Below are 25,182 nucleotides of genomic sequence, written 5' to 3' on the forward strand. Positions count from 1 at the left end.
TGACCATTTCATCTTGACCATGTCCTTTTAAAACAATGTTTATCAAGAAGAGAGAGATTACTTTCCTCTAAAAAATTGTAGTCCCTTAGATTTCTTTGAGAGTTCGAGTTCCAAGACCCATTTAACAAAGTTTGAGAAACAAAATATTATGGTTCCAAGCAATGTTGTACTAAGGGAAGTTTTAGATTAAAATTGCAGCTATATAGAGAAGATTGGCAAGGCCCTTGTCCAAGGAGGCACAAATGAGAAATACAGTTATGAGTGTTAATTATTTTTCTTTTCTCTCACCTTTTCATTGAGGACATTCAAAGCAATTATGTGGTAGTTCCTCTCATTACTTGAACAGGTCACAATTGTGAAGAATGGTTAATGAGGCCACAACTAATATTCCTAATTGGGATGATGAAAGATAGTGGGAGGTGAAAAATGTAGAAGCTAATATCATTTGGAAAATTTCCGTAATAGATTCATTAAAAGATAGGCCTTGTGTAAACGAACCACAGGTTAACAACTTTCCAGGAGGAAAAACGAGGATGAAAGTGAGAGGAGGAAAATTTGGCTGATGGATTTGGTTTTTGGTGATGGTCATCCAAATAAGGGGTTCGGCCCTCTTTCTCCCTATGAAGTCAAGTTAACTCAGATAATTTGTTTTTCTACTTCAATGGATGTTTGTACAATATGTGAGATTTTTGGAAATTTAGAGTTTAGTCAAGTCTACACAGTAGTTACAACACATTTGACAAATACAAATACCTGAATTTTAATAGATCAACTTAGCCTATTGTTTCTTATTACTGCTTGCAAAGTTAATGGCCTTCAAGATATTGAAGAGTGTTGGTTTCAATGTCAATGTCCTACTGAACTTATCTCACTGAAAGGCTTGCATAAATAACTTATCTCTTCTTTTCACTTCTTCTTAGTTATTTTTTTTAATTTTATTATTTCTTAATTTTTAATTAAATTGATTAAAAATCTTATGATTATTATTATTATTGTGTATAAATAATCATACTAGGTAACTATGAACTTACTTTGTTGTAACAAAATTCAAATTCATGCTATTTAATTCAAAGTTTTATCAAAATAAAATTAATTTACCTATTAAGTCAACCTACGAACAATAGTTAATAAAATAAATTTATGAAAAACATATAATAGCATCAATTAGTTATATTTTCCTGGCCTTTTGTAGAGTTGACAGTTGTATATTAATTATTCTTTAACCATCTATCAAATGAAAGTTGAAACAGTATATTAATTATTCTTTAACAGGTGGTACTTGAGAACACTGAAAAATTACCTTATTTTCGAGGAAAATATTTTTTTTCAAGAAAGAAAATACATTTTAAATTAGAAATCGGTGTCCAACATGTCCTAGAGAAAGCACTAACGGAGCATAATTGTTAGAAAAAGCATTACATCAAATTTCTAGTAAAATTGTACTGCCTACGCATAGTTAGAACCTAACTTATTTATGCAAGCCTCTCAACGAGATACGTTCAGCAGGACGTTGACATTGAAACCAACATTCTTCAATATCCTGAAGGCCGTAAAATAACTTAGCAAACAGTAATAAGAAACAAAAGGATAAGCTGATCTATTCAAATTCTGGTATTTGTATTTGTCAATTGTGTTGTAACTACTGTTTAGATCTGACTAAACTCTAAATTTTCAATAGTCTCACATACTGTACAAACCTCCATTGAAGTAGAAAAATGAATCATCTGAGCTAACTTGACTTCATAGAGATAAAGAGGGCCGAGCCCCTTATTTGGATGACAGTCACCAAAAACCAAATTCAAAAACCAAATTTTCCTCCCCTAAATTCCATCCCCATTTTACCTCCTGGAAGCTGTTAACCTGTGGTTCATTCACACAAGGACTATCTGTTGATGAATCTATTATGGAAAATTTCCAAATGATATCGGCATCTACATTTTTCACCTCCCACTATCTTTCATCATCCCAATTAGGAATATTAGCCGTGGCTTCATTAACCATCTTCACAAGTGTGACCTGTCCAATAAGAAACAAATTCTCTCTTATGGTGGATCCAACCAGAAAATAAAAAGGATGAATACTTGAAACAGCAGGGCTACCACTACAAATTTCCATTTGATTTGCAAAATATGAATGGCATCGAGTGCCCAAAAATGACAAATGCTTTGGAAATAAACCAGCTCATGAAAATTTATTATAAATTTTAAATAGCAGAGAACAGAACAATTGATGGAAAACCTGTAATCATATAATTATTACAAGCTATTTACTGAATAATGAAAAGTCACAAGAATAGTGGTGCATCTTGCTTAAATAGCCTATTCTCCCTGCACAGCTCGCAATTTACCCTTTCTAAGCTTCTCTGAACATAAAGGTGAGAAAAAAACAAATAATAATTAACACTCATAACTGTATTTCTCATCTTTAGAGGAAACTAATCTCTCTCTTCTTGATACACATTGTTTTAAAAGGACATGGTAAAGATGAAATGGTCTGGGAGGTCAGTCCTTCATGTTAGTAGCCTTTTTTTCTGGTTTTAATAAGGTTGAAGAAGGTTAAGGAGCCTTTTTTGTAAAATGTCCCCCCAAACACAGTCAAGGGCTCACGCCCAGCTTCATAGGGGCATTTTTACCATTATGTAAAAGTGTTAGTTAACCCTACTAAAAAGAGAAAGAAGTGGATGATTGAGGATTCCAGATCCTCACTAGAAAACCTGCCTTCACTTCTGGACATGATCTGCTTAGCCAGGATGTAGGAGCACAAACTCATGGATTCCCAGGGCCGCTTCCTATATTATCCGGGTATATCTAGCTCTCCCTTCCCTCCACTATGACTTCTACCATCATGCCCTTAGCCACAACCTTGCCATTCCGCTCCACCAGTGAAGCCATTCAAAAAATTGAATAAGGCTGAGATGGAGAACCGACGTTCAATTGTGACGAAAAGGACCCTGGTCTTGCCAAAGTTCAGCAGGTACACCACAAATGTTGATAAATTGTTCAATGGCACAGTTAGGGGAGAGCAGTTCCCATTCATTGATCTTATAGAAGCGGTGATCCAAGGCTGGAGGGACTTGTAGTGCTGCAACTTTTTCCTCTCAGGTGTGAAAGTGGAAGAGGCATTTCAGATCGTCAATGAAAGAGTAAGGTGGGAGATAATCAAGTTTGAGGGATTCAGCAAACCAGTTGGATATTGGAGAGGCACAATGATGAGCCTGAAGTCTCATACACTAATGGGAATAGACACAGATCCAAAGAAGATATGAACAAAGTGATTTCCTATTTCATTAGTGAGAAACTCCCAATCCATGTGATACAATTGCACTTTTCTTTTACATTAAAAATTAAATATTCATAATCTGTGCACTTTTGGCTAAAAAATAAACAACCAACCATGACGCAGATCACATAAGGTATCTAATTGAAGCAACAACATGAAGAAAACAGATTTCCTGATTCATACAAGATCTCATTTGTCAAACAAAACAGATTTCTAACAGTCGCTCAATGTAGTTTTATTAATGTTTTGCTAGTAAAATACTAGTATTATTGGATAAAAAAAATAAAAGACTTCATACATACCACACTTTCTGGGACTTTGGGAGGTGGCAGCGGGAGGTTTCTAGGTAGAGGCCCACGAAGATATGATCGTTTATCAAATCGCCACTCCCCAATTTTGCCATATGTTAGCTCACCCTGAATAAATATGAAACTTAGTTTACCACAGAAACCAATAGAAAAAGTATAATATAAATCAGAACAAGGAAGAACAAGAAATTAATGCAAAGGTGACAGAAAGGGACTCATGCACATAGCATAAACCAGGTTGCAGCTTACCATAGGAGAGATACTTTAATTAGTTATATGTACACAATGGATGCTGTTTGGTCCTGGTTCCTTGCCTAAGTCTCTGGTGACCTTTGGCCTCTGGCAGCAATAAAACAAAATAAACGAGCTCTCACTCTCAAACCACTTATTCAATTTCCTCCTATGGTACATCTAAAACAATTTCACTACAGTTTCTCGTCTTGACAAAATCAAGTTACACGTTCTAACCCTCCCCCCATACAATAATTTCTTTCCTGTCTTTCTTTTTAACCTAAGTAGATCTCCAAAGATGTTCTCCTTCATGGGCATGGGAGACAAGTCCGCCTAATGGCTATCCACTGGTAATCTTTCTATTTCTGATGCAAAACCTCAACCAATCAACTGCTGCTCAAAGAAAGCAAAAGAGTAAAAAATCCTCAACAAGGGGATGCTATGGGTAAAAAAAAAAAAGAAATAAAAGTGGGATGGATCAAGGGGACACTCCAAAGGATCCCCATATCAAAAGAAAAAACACAGCTGCAACTACTTGGTTTTGAATAGAGTACATAATGTTCGAGATCTGGAGAACTTGAAAAGGCTACATGCTGAGAAACTTCTTCAAGGACAGGATGAAACAAGAGATCACCTTCTCCACATCCTAAGAGGATTTGCATCGACATGGCAAAAGTTCCATGAACAACTCAAATTTGGATGTGCCTCACTCAAAAAGCATCAAACAGGAAATTAATATTTTACAGTAAATTCAACTACTGCTGAGGCCACATGAATTGGTCAAATATTATGCCTATGCACATTATTAGATTTTAAATTTAGTAATCTAACTAAAAGAAAAGGTTTTACTTGATTTGGTCACCTAATGAGCCATTGATAACCTTTTATTTGGAAACAATCCAAACTAGGAAACATCCTTGTGAGTTCGGAAAAATTGAAGCTTCTAGCAACTTTCATCACTTCATACTTGAGTGAAACTTCTTGTGGGCTTTCTAGAAAGGCTCCTTGACATTTCGAGCACCATTTCAGAATGCTTGTGAACAATGGTTTTGAGCTTCATTTGGAAGGAAACAGGCTTGTTGATCTTATAGAACCCTAGTTAGAGTGGTTTGTTATAAATTGACTCTTTTTTTTTCAGAAAAGGCACAATGATAGATTGACACTTCGGGGCTTAGACATCTTCTTCGGAACACTTTTTTTTTTTATGAAAGGCGATTTTATTAAGAGAGAGAAAAGAAGAACACAACCTCAGGGGAGCGAACCCCTAACAACAAGAGATTGATAGGAGGCTCCCTGCTTGGCCAAAACATCGGCCACGGAATTAGCAAATCTCGGGATGTGAGACAAAATACAATAAAAAATACTAACAATCTCCATAATCTCATAAAAAGAGCCCCAATGACGCTAGGGAGGAGCGGACGATCTCACGCACCAACCAATCGCCACCTTGGGATCCCCCTCGATGTGAATGGGACCACTGTAGTGGTCCCGGAATACTCAGAGCCCATTGAGGAGACCGTGAAGTTCATCAAAAAAGGAGAAGAAGACTCTACATGGAGCATGTTTGGGAGGAAGATGTCATCCATATTTTCTTAGTTTTTGTTTCTTTATTATAATTTATCGTGATTAGATATAATGGTATTCTTTGGTGTAACTGGAACTTTGGGAGAGTTTATTTTTAGTAGCATTCAAGTTGTATTTCATTATAAAAGGACATGATGAAAGAGAGCAAGACATCCCTCTCATTGTTCACTTTCATTATTCTCTCAAATCAATACCATATGTCTCTCTTTATCCTCTCTCTCTCTCACGTTTCTTCTCCACTCCTCTCTTCTCTTCAATCTTCCACGCTTCCTCTCTAAAAGTCAACAATTAGGAAGTCCCTTTCCCAACTAATAAACCTACCATTTTTCTACCTAGTTTTCCATGTGTGGCTCTTTTCAACACTTTGCATCACGGGTGGACTCTTTTTTGTGGCTCCTACATGTAGACAATTTTGGGTTGAGGACCATGTTTGAGAACCTAGCTTTGACACCTTGTGAAGTTTAGTTACTAGCCAAGTTAGGAAATCTCTTTCCCAACTAATAAACCCAAGAGTTTTCTACTCGTCTTTCTGTGTAGGACTATTCTTTACAACAATGACAACTAAGTTGTCATCTTCATTACTAGTAATCTTCAGCTTCATGAAAGAGTCAAACATATTGAGATAGATTTCCACTTCAATCATGATGCTTTGAGGAGTAGTGCAGTGGTTACACCGTATGTTACATCTGTTGATCAACTTGGTGATGTGTTTACCAAGGCATTGGGAAAGCGAGGGTTTTGATAATTTTTTTAACTAAGCTAAGGCTTTTTTTTTTATGAAAGGTGATTTTATTAAGAGAAAGAACCAAAGGAAACAAAAAAAGGGGGGAGCTAACCCTTAACAACAAGAGATTACAAGGAAGCTCCCTGCTTGGCCACAAAATTTGCTGATCTCAAACCACAACGCAAAGCCCTGAAGCTCAGCTTTAGTTGAATCACAAATCCTAAAAGAGGCAGAAAGAAACACAAAAACTTGTCATGATCAATCCCAAAACACCCACCACCACCAAACGGTCCCAGGTACAAAAGTCGAGCTTCTTTTCCATTAAAACCTTACTTTTACTTGATTGGTTGTTTATACCTAGTTCAAACAAACGTGGGACTTCAAATTTTCATACTTTTCATAATGCCTATTCATAAATCTCAAACAAAAAAAACCCCAATACAGTGAATCACCATTGGCAGCACAGCACAAACATAATCCCTTGGCTGACTCTCGTGCTAGGAGTGGGAAGTCACCTAGCTTTTACTTTTTCTGTTTTATGGGTGCGTGTATTTCCTGGATATTTTCTTCTTCTCACTATTTTTTCTCCTCTTTCCTCTTGGAGTATTTCCCCCTTGGGGACACCATCTGCAGTTTTGCTAATAATATCTAAAATCAAAATCAAAATCAAAATGGTGGCACTACAATACAGAAAAAGTAATCACAGTAGTGGTTAACAAACATTCTCAAAGCATAGTGGTACTTGTCCCCTCTAGCATCATATGTATGTTACTGAAAGAAGTTCCCAGCAAGTTTGGTTAGAGCTGCCCATCGTATAACCTTGACCACAAACTATTATTCCAATTGACACAAGAGTATGCATACTTAAGATCACCATAAAATCAACGAAAATAACAAAAGAAGAATGAAGGTAACTCTTCGTATTTAGACAGTCTTGACCAAGATATTTCCATATGTTATTACCTTTAGTGAATAGTCACATCCATACGTGTAATGGATTATGAAATTTTTCCCAATTTCAAGATCCCAAGGAGGCTGAAATCAAGCAAATGAAAGTCTACTTAGCAACTGATACATAACCAAAAGACAGCACTTTGTTTTATTTTGTTAAAAAGGGAAAGGCCGGTCTACAGTTGCTAACTCACCTGTATCATGAAATCCTTCCGAAGTATGTGTTGCACTCCATGCAAAGCAGATGCAACAGCATATCCATACCTAATTCAAAAAGTAAACAACAAATGGAACACAGAAATGAAAAAATATGGAGATTAAAATACTCAGAGAAATGCTTAAACTTATTCTATTACTGGCCTCACATTTCTAACACCCATCCAAAGGCTTTATCAGTCTCTGGGTCATCTTTCATCCTCAATGAAACATTCATCCACGTTGGTGCAATTTTCTCTAGCTGGCTCTGAAATAAGCAATTCATTCATAGAATAAAGGTAAAACAAACATAACATTCTAAACTATAGATAAAAGCAAGGTAAAATGATACTAGAATCTTCTGGCATATCAGTTATTAGAACAATTTGACCATCTTTCAAAAGATCCAATTCCAGGAATATATTACCTTTTTCATGATAACTGGAGAATTGCCAATCGGATCGATATTCGTCACAGGACCCATGTCTTCTGGGTAGAACTTTCTTATGACACTCTCATGTTCAGTAGGCTTAATATAGAAAAAGGGATATCCTGCCGGGTAGTCTCCACGTGCTAAATTGGGAAGAGGATGCACGAAAATGTGATCTGGCTCTGCCATAAGTATATAGCTGCATTGTTCATCATATCGAACAGTTTAAATTATTACAGAGAGGGAGGAAAGAGAAAGTAAGAGTAAAAAGGAAAAAGGAATGGAGAAAGGACTGAACAAGTGGAAGATTTAAACTTACTCCTCCTCGATGGTTGCTTTTTCCAACCACTGCACAAAAGCCCATGGTCGGTTCAAAACAATATAGCCCTGAAAAAAACATCCAAATACTTAAAACTAAGTGGTAGGAGTGCAACGAGTATACATAATTACTGCTCCAAAATCCTTGCTTGGTAAAAATACAAACAAGCAAAAGGCTGTACAGTGATCAATATCTTTTGCAACCATAAAACGGACTTGCATACATAATCCATTCCACTTGACAGGGTAAATGTAGGAGTATAAACTGCTATGCGGCAATCCACGTTCCAACTAAACATGGCCATCAAGAAACTCAGAATGCTGGGGCCAAAGGCTTTACAAATATATTAAGTATCTGTGGACAATGCTCGGCATAATTTAGCTTTTAAAGAATCCTAGTAATCAAGGGGTACCTATCTATGGATGATTGAGGTTTGTCAAATTTTGGTTCCAAATGCACATCCAATTTACTGATGTACAAAGACGCTAATTTACAACCTATTCTTAACTTCAGCTTGGAAGAGGATACATGGGCCACTGGCCCTTCAACCAAAATCCATCCAATTTTAATAGCGAAAAGGATGGCCCACAAGTGGGGAGAGTAGTAGAAATAGTCCCACACGATCCAATATTAGAAAAATCACGGTTTAGGGTTTAGGCTAGTCATTTCTTAACTTCAGCTAGTCATTTGGGGATGGACTTGGATCCAATATAACATTATAAGAAAGCAAGATGTATGCCATTGGGCCTAATCCGTGCCCCCTTTAATTTTTACCTCATTTGAGTTGTCCATGGTCAAGCTCACTGTTCGCTTGTTTAGACCTAGATGAAAGGTGTGCTAGTAGGAATAATACCACATAGGTTAACGTTGGGAAAAATCTTGTGGTTATTAGTTGAGAAAAGACTACTAATGACTGAGTAGTTATTTTGAGACTGACCTAGATCACCTTCAACAAAAATAAGCCAAGTGTATTTTTCACCAAATGAAATCTCAAAATAATGTAAACAAGATATAAATCATTCATTAGCATATCAAGTTATTGAAATGGTTCAAAACATATAAGTCAAATATGAGCCAAGAAAATTTTAATTACGAAAAATTCTTTACAAGAACACCCAGCCATGCATGGTAGGATGTTACAAACTAATCATCTAAACTAGAGATACACAGACGTTCACTCCAACCAACCATTATTTGAACAATACCGAACTGAGCAATAACTATATAAGTTAGCCTAACATGAGCAACCTATGAGTACCGGTTATATGAAAAATAAGGGCCTCAATTTCATTGCATTGGGCCTTTTATCACAAATACTAAGGAGGGTGTGAGGGGACATGTGAATTCTCAGGTTCAGTATCACTGGCGCCAAACTTGAACAATGTCATTCATTTAAATCATATAATCAATCCACAACCCCAATAACATGAGCTTGGTATACCAGACAGTGATACCTATTTGTATGAGTAACAACATGTTTTTCCTCATAAACAGAGTAGACAATTTTTGCTCTTGCATTCTTTTGTGATAACAAACGCTCCTGAAGTTACAGATATTACAGAGTATATTTAACTATTAAAGGCATTAAAATTTAAATTTAAAAAGAAAAAGCCCAACCTACTCAAAATTATTTTGTATTTCCTTCTCTTCATGAAAAATTGAGAACATAACCCTTTTCCATATGCACACTGTGGTCAAGTATGGAAACTCATGCTTGAATCCAGTACAGGTTTAATCCTTAGATTAGGTGTCAAACCGATTTTAAAGTAGAGGAACAAAATCAAAATAAAAACATTTTATCAGAAGTCAAACAAGACCACTGTTTGAAAGGACAAAATACTAACCCGGTCAAGTCCTGCAGGAAGAGGATCCACAACAAAAGTTGGAATTTCATCCATTAGATTATCAGGATTTCCTGAATGGAGCACCCGTGTAAATCCTCCCATCTCTGACCCTGGCATGTTCTTAACCTTCTTATACCAATAGTACATTATACGACACTGCCATTTACTATATGGAGCATCAGTTGCAGTGAGAGCCACATGAAATAGCATTTTGTCCTTCTCCGTTTTCTTCACATGATCTGGCATCTGTACTACTGGATCAGAGGAGAAAGAATTTTCTAAAGTTTCGCTGCCTGAGAAGTTGTTTCTATTTTGTAACACCAGGGTTAGCAAGTTATAGGTTGCCAAGAAAAATCCTAGAGCCAAAAGAACCAGAAAGAGAGAGGCCCGGCTCATGCTCTTTCTTCCGAACATTTACAGATTTTCACAAATTTGCTGTCTTTTAATGATTTACACCCACTTCAGATATTATGATCTTCCAAGGAGAATTGAATTGCTTCAACAATAAGAAAAACTTTGCTCCAGAGAAATCCACAGAAGAATTGCTCCTGAACCACATTAATTGCAAAAAACAACTAGTTAAACTAAACTGAAAAATCCAAAATCACAAGAAATGTACTCAGTAAAAAGAACCTCATTACGATCTGGAATTGCAATTGTAAAGAATGAACTGAGAAGAGATTAAATCACAGCAACATACTAAAGAATTTCACCAAAACGAATGCATGCAACATTGCAAGAATTCAAGTAATAAAAGAAAGATTTACAAGAAATATTGAGAGGAAACTTGAACCGCAGAAACATTAATTAAGACAGATATAATCTTTTGACAAAGCCAGAATAATTTCTGCAGCAATTAAAATTTTCATTCCAATCCATGGAGATTTTTTATCCTCCCAATCCATGGAGATCTATTCGAAATCATGCAAACGAGAGTTGGCTTGACATGCTCAAATAAACCTGAACAAGAATAACAGAAAATCAAACAAGCATTTATGCTGAAACGAATTTCACCAAAACGAAAACATGCAACATTGCAAGAATTCAAGAAATAAAAGAAACCTGAACAAGAATAACAGAAAAGCAAACAAGCATTTATGGTGAGAAGAATTTCACCAAAACGAACGCATGCAACATTGCAAGAATTCAAGAAATAAAAGAAGGATTTACGAGAAAGATTGAGAGGAAACTTGAACCGCAGAAGCATTAGTTAAGACAGATATAATCTTTTGACAAAGCCAGAATGATTTCCGCAGCAATTAAATTTGTCATTCCAGTCCACGGAGATTTTCTATCCTCCCAATCCATGGAGATCTATTCGAAATCATGCACACGAGAGTTGACTCGACATATTCAAATAAACCTGAACAAGAATAAAAGAAAACCAAACAAGAATTTACTGGTGAGAAGAAAATTTCAATTTCGTGGCACTGTAGAATCGTTCACAATATTAAGATAAAAAAAAAATATCAACCAAAAAGACCTTGATCTAAACAAACAAAGTCAAGAACCGACAAGTTTAAATTGACTCCATAGCGACTACAAAAGAATTTGCAAATGCTCCTCCACAAAAACTCAATTCTGTACGTGTTCCAAAAGAGAAGACTCATTCCTAGACAAAAAGCCGCAGATCTAGAACAGGTGAAAAGGATACCTGGGAATTGCAGCAGAAGCAGCAGCAGCAGAAAGTCTACGAACCAGAGAATAGAAACCAAGGCCTTGTCTGGTCTACGTGTTTTTTAAAGCTCTCGTCGCATTACACGATTTGTGCGTGAGTAGTAAATGTAATAGAAAAACGGAAGGGAGCCAGAGAGACAAAAAACAGACGAACGTTAAAAAATGTGTCTGAAAGCGGAAAATATGTGGGGGGCAAAATTGGTCCGGAGGAGTCACGAGGTGCGCATGCGATTAAATTCGAGAAGAGGAAAAGTGACGAGGACTTAATTTGCATTTCAGGAAACAGACATTATTAAGTTCAATATCTCAAAGAAAACAAAATGCAACCAAAGGAAGCGTCAAGAACATGAAAACATCACTTTCGTGGGGTTGTATTTATTCATGTCATGATTGAACTCAGTGAGTGAGATCACTTAGAAAGATACGTTACAAGAAATCTACCCAAGAAAAAAAAATGATAATTTCATCATTATTATTCCCAAAAAATAGAAAACTAGGGGAGGCTATAACGGTAGAACTTAATAAATTTGACCTAAGTATAACTTTTTTGGGAGAAAATTATAATTTTTTGGAGTTAGCTATGTGAAAGATATACAACCAAGTAACAAAAACATAAAACTTGAAACAACATTCATGCAAGAAATTACATATCTTGAATTAGCACATCATGGAGTGATTAAGTTGGACTAAAACACTTTGATTAGAAGAAAAATTTGGCTAAAAAACTTGGATTTTAAGAAAGAAGGAAACTCAAATCACGTCAATGCCTCGAGAGATAATAAGAGAGAAAATAGGAAAAAATGAGAGATTTTTTACAGAACTGACCTTTGATACTTCTGATATCAAGGTGTCCAAAAACATAGCTCAGAATCACAAATGATTTATTGATAGAGAAACTAGACTCATGTATATTTAATTTTAAATCTAATTTGACATAAAAATATTCATTCTTGAATCTTTTATGACCTCTTGATTCTCTTGATTCTATATCTTGACCCTTACCGACTGCAATGTGAATATCTCCTTAAATATAGATCAGATTGACATGAAATTTTCTCCTTCTGAAACTAGACTTCGATACCTTTCATCCAAGTATAACTTATCTTCATAAAATATACTTCTTATGAGATAAATAAGCACTTCTATCATTTTTCGGGAATTTGTAATCTAGTTGAACTAAGTACTCTTTCTTCTTTGGCCAGCATGATCGTTGACTCTTCCAAGATCGATATCTCCCTCTAGAAAAATTAGATTGAGAATTGGTTGAATATATAAGAAAATAGACTCATAGATATTTCTTTGGATATATAATTTTCCATGTAAAGTATCTTTCTTGATGGCATAAGATGGCTCAAAAGTTGAAGTTTTTTGCAATTGCTCGAACCTCTCTTGCAGTCTATTATTTTCTACTTCAAATATCGATTTCTCTTTGTAGAAAACTCAAATTACAAAATTTGTTTTCCATCGTAAAGTAGACTCGAATATCTTTCCGTTAATATATATTTTTTAGTATGAAAAACTCAATATAGAGGTGTGAATGCCATGAAAATAATGAGTATTTGAACTAAAAAGAAAAAAAAATATAATATGAACCTAAACTACTAGAGATGATAGATAAAAAAAAGGATCACATTATCTTTGTGGGTTGACTGAGTCAACTCATAGAACTTGCTTTGATACCATATTAAATTTTTGGAAAAGAGGAAAAATTCGTTAACTTATTGTATTTTTAGTACATGAGCCCCTATTTATAATAGAGGAAAGTAATGGAGTCCAATTACAATTAAAATACCATTGTCCTAGTTACACCCAAAGTCTAACACTTAAAGATAAGTCTCGTCATAATTAAACAACTCAACATAAATAGAAGACTAACATAACTAAAACACCTTTAAATTGAGACTCTTCCGTGAGTCCACCTTCTGTGAGACTCTTACAAGACTCCACCATATTAATTTTGGTTCTGTGAGGCTTCTTATTGTGAGAGTAATCTAAGAGTTTTCCATATATTTTCTTCAACAGAAGATGGACTCAAGCTCACACAACAAAGGAAGGCCCACATGTCCAAGAGAGTTGGACGATGGGCTCAAGCCCACATACCAAGGAAGGCTCACACATCCAAGAGTGGTGTCATTTCATAAAGATGGCATTAATGTAATTAGTTTAAGTTTTAGAGGCATAAGTGTAATATTATAATTTTACTCATCTATATTAGATACTCATTCTTCTTCCTATTTTCTCCCCGACATGCATTCTCTCCTTTATTCCTTGAGCTAATCCAGGAGTCCTGAAAATCAACAAAAAAGTGTTTCTCAATTGTGACCTATCAGAAGAGGTCTATATTTGACAACCACTAGGTTATGTGGTTGAAGAGGGAAAAGTGTGTTGCCTCAATCACTCCAATTTTATGAAGAGACATAGGAAAGAGAGAAAACATGGGAGAAGAGAGACTTCACATTGAATTGAGAAACAATAGAAACAATTAAATCCTTGCTCCTCTTAGATATTTGATTTTATGAGAAAATACTTGCTTTGATGTTAAAGTAAATTGTAATTTCAATTTCTTCCACCGTGCTTCAAGCTGAAGTTTATAACTTCAACCCTTTCATAACATATCACAATAAAAAGGCAAATTAAACGTTTTTTCGCTTAAGTCTTCAAATTGGCTCATGATGTACGACTTTCGTCATGTTTCAATTTCAAATTGTCATAGTTTTACTCGATGAGATAATATGTTGTATCTAAGTTCTTAAGTTTATACATGTTTATTTTTTTCTCTTTAAGAGGCGAAGGGGCATTCTTATAATTTCTTCAAGACCTTATTATATAAATCAAAGTGAGAGGAACTAATTGTATCAGAACCCTAAGAGGAAAGCTCTCTCTCAACTTTTTTTCCTCTTTTCTCCTCTTACCAATAAACAATATAATGAATTAAACCCTAGAATCTAACATGATATCAGAGCGAATATTCTAGGGTTAAAGTTCTAAAGATACTCAAAATTCACATACAAAGTTAGGAAGGTCGACCTCATGTCATGCAAGTCCTTAATGCATAGTTTTCAAATTAGCCGGCATAAGTGATTGAAAAATCTCTTCTCCAACCAAGATAAGTTCTAGTTCATCTAGTTTCAACCTCTCTATCGTAATTCATAAAATCCATTTAATTGAGAAAGTTATTTGTGGCTGCAATTTTGAAAGAACGTGATCAAAGGGCCGAAATTTTTGTTTTTCGCAAAATTCATGCTAAAACGAAGTTTGTTGAAAAAAATTTGTGGCCTTTTAATTTTTGAAAACTTCTCTTAGGGGAGTTAGTCCACAATGAACTTGAATTGAAGTGAAAAATTGAATTGAACTTAAATGAATGGATTCAACTTCAACTCATCCTTGGGTGTTAGTGTAGACAAGTTAAGTGCACTAAAAAACAGATTTCAGTGTTAGTACTCCCAAATGAAAAGTATGATATAAACAAGAGAATGAGTAACATTTTATAATATACTTAAATAAAACATATACCTAAATAGATAATTAACCAAAATAAACATGGTTACTACACTTATAAGTGATTTAACGTGTAGTATTAAAATATGTTAATATCCTAATTAACGAAAAACTATATTATATTACTTAATGATTATAATTTATTATAAATTAATACAATAATTACGTGTGACTAGAATAAATCATTAAAAATTAATAAAAAAAGAAAAAAATAACAGAAGCGCATATAATAAATAAATAAATTATTTTGTAATAACATAAGAAATATTTTAACATTAAAACTCACTAATTTAATATAATAATAATAATAAATAAATATAATAAATAAATAAATATATTTATCAATAACATAATATATATTTTTATGTATTAATAATTAATAATATATTGTCACAAAATTTAAAACCATTGGTTTAATTAATTATAGCAATGGGATAATTAAACCAAAACAATTTATCAAATATTTATTTTAAAAAAATATTTTAATTATGACTATTAAATCACTAATTTAATATAATAATTATAAAATAATATATATTAAATAAATAAAAATAATTATTTTATAAATAATAAATATAAATTATTATTCTCATTATGATGGTTTAATTTTTCCTTTAAGGAAAAATTAAACCATCATCTTCCTCATGGGTGAGCCAGCGGGCAACGCCGACAAAGGCGGCACTCTGCAACGAAGGTCAAGAGGGAGAGGAGAGGGAAGCAGAGACGGGGGGGGGATGGGATAATTAAACCAAAACAATTTATCAAATATTTATTTTAAAAAATATATTTTAATTATGACTATTAAATCACTAATTTAATATAATAATTATAAAATAAATATATTAAATAAATAAAAATAATTATTTTATAAATAATAAATATAAATTATTATTCTCATTATGATGGTTTAATTTTTCCTTTAAGAAAAAATTAAACCATCATCTTCCTCAGGGGTGAGCCAGCGGGCAAAGAAAGTTGTTGATTCAATAGGTGGGGGGGATTAGTTCCACTTCATTGTGGACTTACGGAAGGCCTTTCAAGTCTCCTCCTAGCTTTGAGAGTTTTAATAGTTTTTTGTTGGCTAAAACCCTAATTTAGGGTTTGGTAATTTCCAACCATTTGAGTGGCTTTCTCTTCTCCCATGTTTTCTCTCTTTCCTATCTCACTCTCTCACTCACTCACTCGATCACTCCCATTGATGGTAATTCAAGTTGAGTCTAGAAAAAGTCGAGGTTTAAGAGGACTCCCCTGTAAGAACTACTGTAACCTGAATGGTTATAGCGTCGACGAAGGCAAATATTTCTTAGGAAACTAGTGATAATCCAGACAGCCAAAATATTGAATTACAGAATCATCGTTGAAGAACGCAAGAGAAGTGAAATAGCATCCAAGGTAAGAAAACAGAGAAGAACACAAAATCAGTAGAAAATACGTCCACTAATCTGATTCCCAACCAGACCAGCTGGTGGCGCTACTCATGTTTAGAATTGTCGTAAGCCTCGAGTGCTTTGCCAGTCAACCTGCAAATCCTCCACTCCTGGAAGACCTCAGCACCCATATCTTCATAGAACTTGATGGCATTAATGTTCCAATCCAGTACGCACCACTCCACCCTCCCAAGTCCCAACTTCACAGCCTGCGCCGCCACCGCTGACAGAAGCATTCGCCCAAAACCCATCCTCCGGTAACTCTCTCTCACAAAAATATCCTCAATATAAAACCCGGGTTTCGCCAAAAACGACGAATAGTTGGGGAAGAAGAGAACGAATCCAACAACCACTGCATCCTGGCTTCGACGGGATTTAAATGTTTCGGCATCCCGATCGTTGATGGGATTCGCCAAATTGACAGTACGGATAACGTCGGAAAAATTCGGATCTTCGGGATTTTGGGAAAAGGGGGCTTCTGATGTCTCGAGGAGGAACACTGTGAAGGACTTGAAGGGTGGAGAGTTAAAGAGAGTTTCTGAAAGGGACTTTTCCGTAGCGGAGAAGAGATGCGTCAGACGCTCGAAGACGGCCATCTGGTAGATCATCCGGTGGATGTGTGGAACGTCTTGCCCATCGGCTAGCCTGATTCTGACGTGCATCACTTTTCCGGCGCACTGATCTAGAGACTGAGTGGTTGTGGTGGCCATTGGCTCTCTAGTGCCGTCGCCTTTGCTTGCTGTTTAGGGTTTATGTATACGGATGCGTGGTAACAAAGACCAGTTTGTCACCTGGCGGCTGCCGCCTAGGTGAAGAGAGCTGGATTTGTTTTTTTTTGTTTTTTTATCAACTATCAATGAATAATTAATAAAATAATTATTTCGCTAAAATTATCCAAAATAATAATTTTTTTTATTTTGAGATAAAAATACATATGATTTTGATTTTACCCTACCTACCTAAACTCAACCTTCCCAAAACCAAGTTTCCTCAACCCTATATGAACAATTGCCATTCTCTTAATTTTCATTGAATGGGAAAGAAACATTTGCAATACTAACTTTGCCTTATCGGCCTTCGACTATTTCGTCTTCCATCTATAGAAGACATTCGTCTTTTGACAGATAACCGATCTTCAGGTAATCGATTTTCCATTCCTTTCACCCGATTTTACTTTCATTCTCCTTGTTTCTCTTTGCTCACATTCTTTCTTATTTCCCTATTGAATTTGTATTTCTCCGACTACTTGCTTGTATTCTTTAAGAGTTCATATATATCTACTTCAAATATTTATCCAACCTTAGATATGTTGGTTATGCATAATCAGATGAAGCAACAACCTAACATTGTATTCAGTTACAAACACTTGTAATAGAAAAGTAAGTAGATTTCATTTATGCATAATTAAAATTTCTTGGGAATTCTCTTTCTTTTGAGGAAATTGCTATGGTTATTGATGAAGGTTATATTATTGAATGTGAAGGTGCCAGACCATTAGATTTAGTTTCGAAGTGGGTAGATGATACCATTGATGATGAAATTTTTAATTTCTAAAATTGTGCAAAGTGTTTTTTCTTGGCATGCATTACTTGATTGGTAGTTGTATATTATCAGAGTCATGGATTGTGCTAATGCATTAAGAAATCAATAGAAGTATTGAATTTTACATTCTCGATAAAATGCATTTCAGAAACAAATTAAAGAAGTAAAGAGTGAAAAGTCTATGCTTTTTTATAGCCATGTGGAATAAATTTTTGCTACTAATTTGTCGGTTGGTTTTCTTTTCTATGGAAATTTTATCTTCCCTCACTTTTTGGTTAATGAAAACTGTTGGGTTTCTGCTTTCATTTGAGACTATTCAAAGTGATCTTCTTGTTATTTCTTGTTAAATTAATTTTCATATTTATGTTAAAATTTCAAATTAGTTATTTGAGGTTGCAAAAGAAGCTTGTGGCTAAAAATAGTTCCTCATTTCAACCAAATCTTCTCTTGTAAGAGAAGTGAACTGTTTTGATACCAATTGTTAAGAAGAACCTGTTCAATACCAATTGTTAAAAGCTTTCTTACGTTTCCAATGGACAAAGAAGAACACACTTGACAATTGGAATAAGGATTTTTAGAAGAAAAGTAAGAAGAGAGGCAAATTGAAGTGTTTGTATTTGTATTTTTCCAAGAAGGCCAAAGAGAGATAAACAATAGATAGGGTTTTTCTAAGTTCAAGTTCCCTTATGTTGGCCTAGGTGGCTTCTCAAGAGGGGAGAGAATTGAGAATTACAAATTTAAAAAAATTTAAGGCGTGAAATAATAAATCATGCAAAGTAATGCGTAGAAATTCACACACCATAGAATTGACACCAATTATTTTGTTATCGATATTCCCTATTGGTATTAACCGCCCAAGAACTCAAACTTGGAAATTTTGACTAATCTAACTCTATTAGCTGGAACTACACAAAAAAATATTGGCTCTCTTATAAGTCACGTGTATGCTAAAATACACAATTTACAATTCAATCTCTCCAAGAGATTGGCTAAATTCTAGCTCTAGTAAGACCCTTTCTATCTAGATTTAATCAAGTTCTAGATGAACCTATTTTAAATGAAAAATATAAAAGAAAGGTAAAAACTTTCACTCTTATCAATTGGAGAAAAACCTTCACCTTTGAGAGATCCAAGCCTCCGCTTGATTAAGATGTATGCAATGGAGATTGTATGAGAAAAGAGAAAGAATTTTCCAGTTTTGGATCACTCTTTCTCAAAAATATACTTCATGAAGAATTTCAAGAAATTAAGAGTAAATGCTTGTGGATATATCATAAAAACTAATAAACTTCTTAATTAGAGGTTTGGTGGAGTATTTATAAATTTCCAATGCCAAACTAGCCATTTTTTGCTCATTTGAAAAACGTTGAGTTTACATTGATCGATCAGTGTAAAATGGATTATCGATCAATCGTGTGAAACAAATATTTTTTTGTCAGAATATGACTTATTTATCAATGGCATGATCAATAAATATCTTTCCACTGGGTCTGACATTTTAAGATGATCGATCAATGTAAATAGGATGATCAATCAATCAAAATTCCCACTGGCAGTGTGCATTGCAAGTATGATAAATCAATGACCTTACTATGACTGATCATGTTTTATGTCCCTGACTATCAAAGTTTTGTATGATCAGATCGGTTTGAAAGGTTGATCGATCAATCAACATGAATTTGCTTTGCCTGGACATTATTGATCAATTAGTCCAAATGGGTTGATTGATCATGCTTTATATTTTTGGCCTATGTATTTCTAGTTGTTATATTATTGGCAGATACTAATCAATCATTCCAGTGCTAGCGTATCTTATAGACTTTTAAAGTATGAAAATTAACCTAAATGATTGTAACATGTATAAAATATATGTATGCATTTTTTAAAACACGTTTGAATGCAAGATATGTCTTAAAACTCCAAATTTATATTGTACCTCAAGTTTTGGAAGAAGTGGACTGCTCACATATATAGATTGAGTTTTTGATATTTCTCATTGATTCCAAAGATTTTAGTCTTTCATTTTTCTTCATCTTCCGAGAGTGCTTCTCCAAGAGTTCTTAACATTCCATGAGGGTTGAGGTCTTCAAAAAGCTTGTATTGATTTAAGGTTTTACACATTGAAAAATTGATGTCTCTTGAAGGAAAAATATCTGAAATACGAGACTTGCAATTTTTAGCTCAATTAAATTTTGTTATCATTGAAATCAAGAAGGTAGTCAACACTCGCTCGATAATCTCCCCCTTTTTGATTATGACAAAGCCTAATGTTGAAAAATTAAAAATTACAACATCCCTGAGTTCGAGCTAAGTAAAATGTGCAAGTTTGTGAAATGGCTCCCTCTTAATCTATGTATATCTTATTTCACATTTTAAACTTAAACTTCTTATTTTTAGTGTGTCGAATGGGTCATTTATTTTTCTCCTCCTTTTTCTCATATTCAAAAATATATAAAAATTGCAAATATGAGTAACAAAATGTGGCTCAAAGGCCATCTTAACTTTACAAAAAGTGTAGTAAATACAAATGCTCAAATATATATACAAAAGGGATTTTTAAAAAAAAGAGGTTTGAAGGCAACTAGAAAGCTAGGATGGCAGTGTGGTTTGGCTAAGGGGAGTCTCGAACATATTCTCGAACCTCTGCTAATTTGCTCTAATCTCAATTTGGTCGGTCTTCAACTGCTCTTGAGTAGCAAGAATGGTTGCTTGTGTGACCCGAACGTCGTCCACTGCATTTTCTAAAAATCTCAATCGGTCCGTAGAGGAGGAAGATTCTTCAATGGTCCTTCTCCTCTCCATGAACTCAAACCGGTTGACTTGAGGTTCTGGTCTCAACTCATCCCCAAAGTCGACGACTTGAGGTGCCTCATTGCCTAACACCTCCTGTACCCATTGACCTCACCATTTGGTGAAGCCAAACATTCCAACTTTGGTCTTACTAATAGAAATCTTCCTCATCATGTCTATACTCTCCACATCAGTGAGGTCCACCCCGCAATGTTGTAGAATAGCGGTAATCTGCTAAACAAATGGGAGATCATCCACTCGTGAGCTAGTAGCAATGTCCATCATTCTATTGACCATGACGTATCTGAAGTTCAATCTAATCTTCTAAATCATGGCCCACATCCAAAAGATGTAAGCCTTAGTCTGTCAAGAAAATGTTCCCTTCCTCGGATTGAGGACATGGGTGACTATCTCCATAATGACTCTTTGCGCCATGGTGAGGTCCTTGATCTTCACCTCATATGAACTTCCGACAATCTGCCCAAAAACCAACTAAATGGCATCTTGAAAATTTTGTGGTGGGTCGTCATGTAGGTTGATTAGCCAACTTTCTTTCACGTATCTCGTCATTCCCATGAAGGTGCTTCCCAGGATATCTTTCAAGTCAATAGATTGAATGGACCCAGTTGTTTTCTTCACACATGAAGTGATTCTTAAATTTTTTGGGGAAAGTTCCTCTATTTCCATGTTTGTGTAGAAAACTTTTACCAACATATGGTAAATAACCTTCCCTCTCACCAAAATTCCCATTTAAAGGAGGAACAATTCCTTAAAGTCTTCTATTTCCGTATGACAGAATTCCAAATCTATCCTACTAGGTTCTATAATGCTTACTCTTCCAAATTATGAAGATACTTACTCTATTGTTGGTGAGTACAGAAATGTTCTCTCTAATTTGGCATTTCCTTGCATGTATCAGTTTCTTTTGACGGAGTGAACTTCTTAGGCATGACTTTGTGCTAATCATCTTGAAATCTCGGATTTCATGGAGGTAGTGAAGAGAAAGGGTTTCTTTTTCGGATTTAGAGGTGGAATACCTCTAAAATCGAAATGGGATTGAAAAGAAAAGCTTTGGAATGCTGAGAAATTGCTAAGGCTCAAAGTTAGAATGGGTTTGAAATGAAAAAGGAAGTGAAACATCATTTAAAACCTTTTAAATTCTCATTTTTGCACCGTGAATGATCGATCACTCTGTCTCAATTGATCGGTCAATCGCTTAAGTGGATCGATCAATCAGTTTACATTGATCGATTAATGCCCTTCACAGAGTGACTGAAATGTAATCTTTTGATTTCCTTTCACTCTTATGGCGCTACTACTCTGGAACGTCACCTTTAAGCTCAATTTTATAAGCCAAATTGAATCAAGGTGCATTGTTCATACCTAGTTCTCCTCGGAGCTTTGAGAACTCATCAAATCCTAATGGCTTTGTGAAAATGTTTGCTGGCTGATTTTCAATAGGAATGAATTGTGAATTCTAATTACTTTGGTTTGAACCTACTCTCTCATGAAGCGATGTCTTATTTCTTTGTGTTTTGATTGAGAGAGGTAAACCAAGTACTTAGGCTTATGACACTCATATTATCACAATGGACTATAATTTCACTTTGCTCTAAGACATAATCAGCTAGTTGTTGTTTCATCCAAGGAAGTAGAGCACAACAACTTCAACTTGCTTTGTATCCAGCCTCAGTGATCGAAATGCAATTGAGAGTTGTTTCTTGGAAAACCAAGAGACAAACATATTTCTAAGTAATGGGCAACTACCTCTCGTACTATTTCCTTCAATTTTGCATGTGGTAAAATCGACATCAATGTAACCTACTAAACAAATGGCTGATGAGTTTGAGTACCAAAGACCTAAAGTTCGATGTTCCAAATAGACAACAAAAAATTCTTTTCACAACCACTAAGTGAGATTCTCTAGGGCCATATTGAAATCTAGCACGTAGGTATATTGAGAACATTGTATTCGGTCTACTCGAGTTGGATACAAGATTATAATTTCATTTTGAGTCTATCTTGAACTTGTATTTCGATCAACCCTTATCCTTATCTCTATCAGATATAACTATTATAATTTGTAGCTATCATTCAAACAGTTCTATTGTATCAAACAAACCTAACTGATCCACACTCTTACACCAACCAAGCAATGAATGGAAAAGATCAGGAGTTTTCTTTAACTAATTTTATAAACAAAAATAAAGTACTTAAAACAAAATACTTGCTAATAAAAAGAGGGTTTAATATTGTTGAGTAAAATGACTTAGGAGTTAGCACATCTCCGAGTAACTAAGTACCCAGGGAACAACTCCTTGTAGTGGCCTTACATTGGAGGGAGCAGCTCTTGTCACTGTCCTAGCTACCTCTCTTGATGACAAAGAACTTGCCTCATACCCACCTCAACCTCAACGAAGAACAAAATGTGTATCGATAAAATATCTTACTCTTACGTATTTTATATTTTATTATTGTCAATATAAGGTAATAAAATGTGTACTGATAAATTAGATTTTTAAACTCTAAAATAATTTTTTCAATTAATAAATATTTTAAATCGATAATAAAAGGTGTTAAATATGTAAGAGTAAGAATTTTCAATTAATCGGTATACTTATTTTATTTTTATTATTTTAAATATAAGGTAATAAAATTTGTACCAATAAAATTGATTTTTAAATTCTAAAATATTTTTTCATATATTTTTAAATTAATGTATATTTTAAAATCGATAATAAAAGGTGTTAATTTAGTAAGATTGAGATTTTTTAATTAATTAGTATACTTATTTTATTTTTTACTAATTTAAATATAAGGTAATAAAAAGTTGTCGATAAATTTGATTTTTAAACTTTTTTAAAAATTCAAATATTTTTTCTATTTAATAATGAGGCAAATGATATAACATTCTACATGGGTGATGACATGTCTTAAAGATAACGTGTTCATTGATGTGTCGTTCGACTCATCGAGTGCCGATGTGCCATAATAACATAACACCACATAATCGGTCAAAACCTATATGTCACTTTTGATTATACACATGTATAATTAACTTATCAAAGTTAGGTATTTTTACAAATAAGTTAAAAAATTAATTATTTATCTAATTATATTTAAACAATTGGGTAATATCATAAAATTCCCTTTCATGTGATCTACTCTCGACTCTAGAAAGCTCTAAACTTTTCCAATACTCCACTAAAAATATCAAGCTACAATTCCCTTGCCCTGGGTCCATTCCATGGCAAGGTGGTGATTTCCCATTTGGGAAAGCTTGTGTGGACGCGTCGTCTTCTCTGCAACATCATTTACACCTTTTAAAAAACTATATCCATCAATAATTACAGGTTGACAGGGCACTGGTGGGACGCCCACAATCGAGGCCTTTTTTTCTAAACAATCTCCACTTCCGCGTTTTCTCCATTTCTCTGTAAATATCGCCTCCCATCTTTTTGCCGGTCCTATATATACTTCTGGTCTAATTCTCTCTTCCCCATTCTGGTTGAACTGTAAAGTATGAAGCAGCTGGTACTTCTGGTTTTTCTCTTGGCAAGCTTCGCTAGTGCCAACCGGAAGGAGATGATTGGTGTGGAAGAAGACATGGCAGAGCAGAAAAACGGCGCAGGAGAGGAGGAGAAGAGCAACTTCGATAATGACTACTTAAACAACCACCACTGCATTCCGCGGCATGATTGGGGTAATAACCACCACTACATTCCGCGATATGATCGGGGTCATAACCAATACCAGCATGAAGTTAGAGACGGTCAGGTGAATGACGGCAACAGCAGCAGCAACGAGAACCCTTGAAGAAATAATTGCAACAAGAGGATTCAGATACTAGGACTGTAAATAAATCGACGAAGACTTCGAAATTGGCTATCGTTTTTTCCTCATTAATGAAAGGTTACTTACTATTCAGTAATGTTCATATGGAGTAACTGTTTCAGAATTTGAAATGGGTTTCTACTTTCAATGATTTTCTTCCATTATAAATATCTGTTGCAGTTACAGATTTTCACACCCAAAAAAGGGTCCAAAAGATGAAGATTGTAAATGAATAGGAGAAATCCTTCTAATCTTTCTCACCCACTGGATTTCTAAGTACTTAACTCATCAGCTTAATAAACAAAATATTAAAACCCGAATATTTGGATAGAAAAATATTTCATTTGACGGCATACAAAGGCGGAATGTTGGATGAACCTTTGTGAAAAGCCATTTAGTGCAAAACATGTAAAATGCTATCTCAACCGTTCGATCAATGGTCTCTCAGTCGCCCGATCAACAGCTAAGATAAACGTTTTGCATGTTTAGCATCAAATAGTTTTTTGTATAGGATAAACCGTGTATGTTCATTTTCTCAAATGAACACAC

General features: G+C 34.7%; 2 protein-coding genes across 4 annotated transcripts; both read right to left on the reverse strand.

The window, feature by feature from the left end:
* Positions 1-1,573: 1,573 nt before the first annotated feature.
* LOC137944100 (hydroxyproline O-arabinosyltransferase 3-like) lies at positions 1,574-11,662 on the reverse strand. Of its 3 annotated transcripts, XM_068789624.1 has the most exons (10): positions 11,520-11,662; positions 11,036-11,228; positions 9,866-10,413; positions 8,022-8,089; positions 7,700-7,901; positions 7,443-7,540; positions 7,272-7,341; positions 7,090-7,161; positions 3,582-3,695; positions 1,574-2,016 (listed from the first exon to the last, which is right to left on the reverse strand). In XM_068789624.1, the coding sequence occupies exons 3-10, from the start codon at positions 10,277-10,279 to the stop codon at positions 1,951-1,953; spliced, it is 1,104 nt and encodes a 367-aa protein (XP_068645725.1). In that variant the 5' UTR covers positions 10,280-10,413; positions 11,036-11,228; positions 11,520-11,662; the 3' UTR covers positions 1,574-1,950. The 3 variants fall into 3 exon arrangements, with proteins under 3 accessions (XP_068645725.1, XP_068645726.1, XP_068645727.1); XM_068789625.1 differs by lacking the exon at positions 11,036-11,228; XM_068789626.1 differs by lacking the exons at positions 11,036-11,228; positions 11,520-11,662 and adding an exon at positions 10,633-10,822.
* A 4,750-nt stretch (positions 11,663-16,412) lies between these two features.
* On the reverse strand, positions 16,413-17,246 carry LOC137944278 (GCN5-related N-acetyltransferase 8-like). Its single transcript, XM_068789914.1, has one exon. The coding sequence runs from the start codon at positions 17,175-17,177 to the stop codon at positions 16,512-16,514; it is 666 nt and encodes a 221-aa protein (XP_068646015.1). The 5' UTR covers positions 17,178-17,246; the 3' UTR covers positions 16,413-16,511.
* Positions 17,247-25,182: the final 7,936 nt, after the last annotated feature.

This window comes from Aristolochia californica, unplaced genomic scaffold (assembly GCF_029961685.1).
Source record: "Aristolochia californica isolate CCGP_79_NKW_82.1479 unplaced genomic scaffold, dmAriCali1.0.hap1 SCAF_11, whole genome shotgun sequence".
Classification (NCBI taxonomy): Eukaryota; Viridiplantae; Streptophyta; class Magnoliopsida; order Piperales; family Aristolochiaceae; genus Aristolochia; species Aristolochia californica.

Coding starts and splice junctions, on each gene's coding strand:
- LOC137944100 (XM_068789625.1), bottom strand. CDS start 10,279: ATGTTCGGAAGAAAGAGCATGAGCCGGGCCTCTCTCTTTCTGGTTCTT. Junction 8,090..9,865: donor TTCCTGCAGGACTTGACCGG/GTTAGTATTTTG, acceptor TGTTTTTTTCAG/GGCTATATTGTTTTGAACCG. Junction 7,541..7,699: donor CTCCAGTTATCATGAAAAAG/GTAATATATTCC, acceptor TGCTTATTTCAG/AGCCAGCTAGAGAAAATTGC.
- LOC137944278 (XM_068789914.1), bottom strand. CDS start 17,177: ATGGCCACCACAACCACTCAGTCTCTAGATCAGTGCGCCGGAAAAGTG.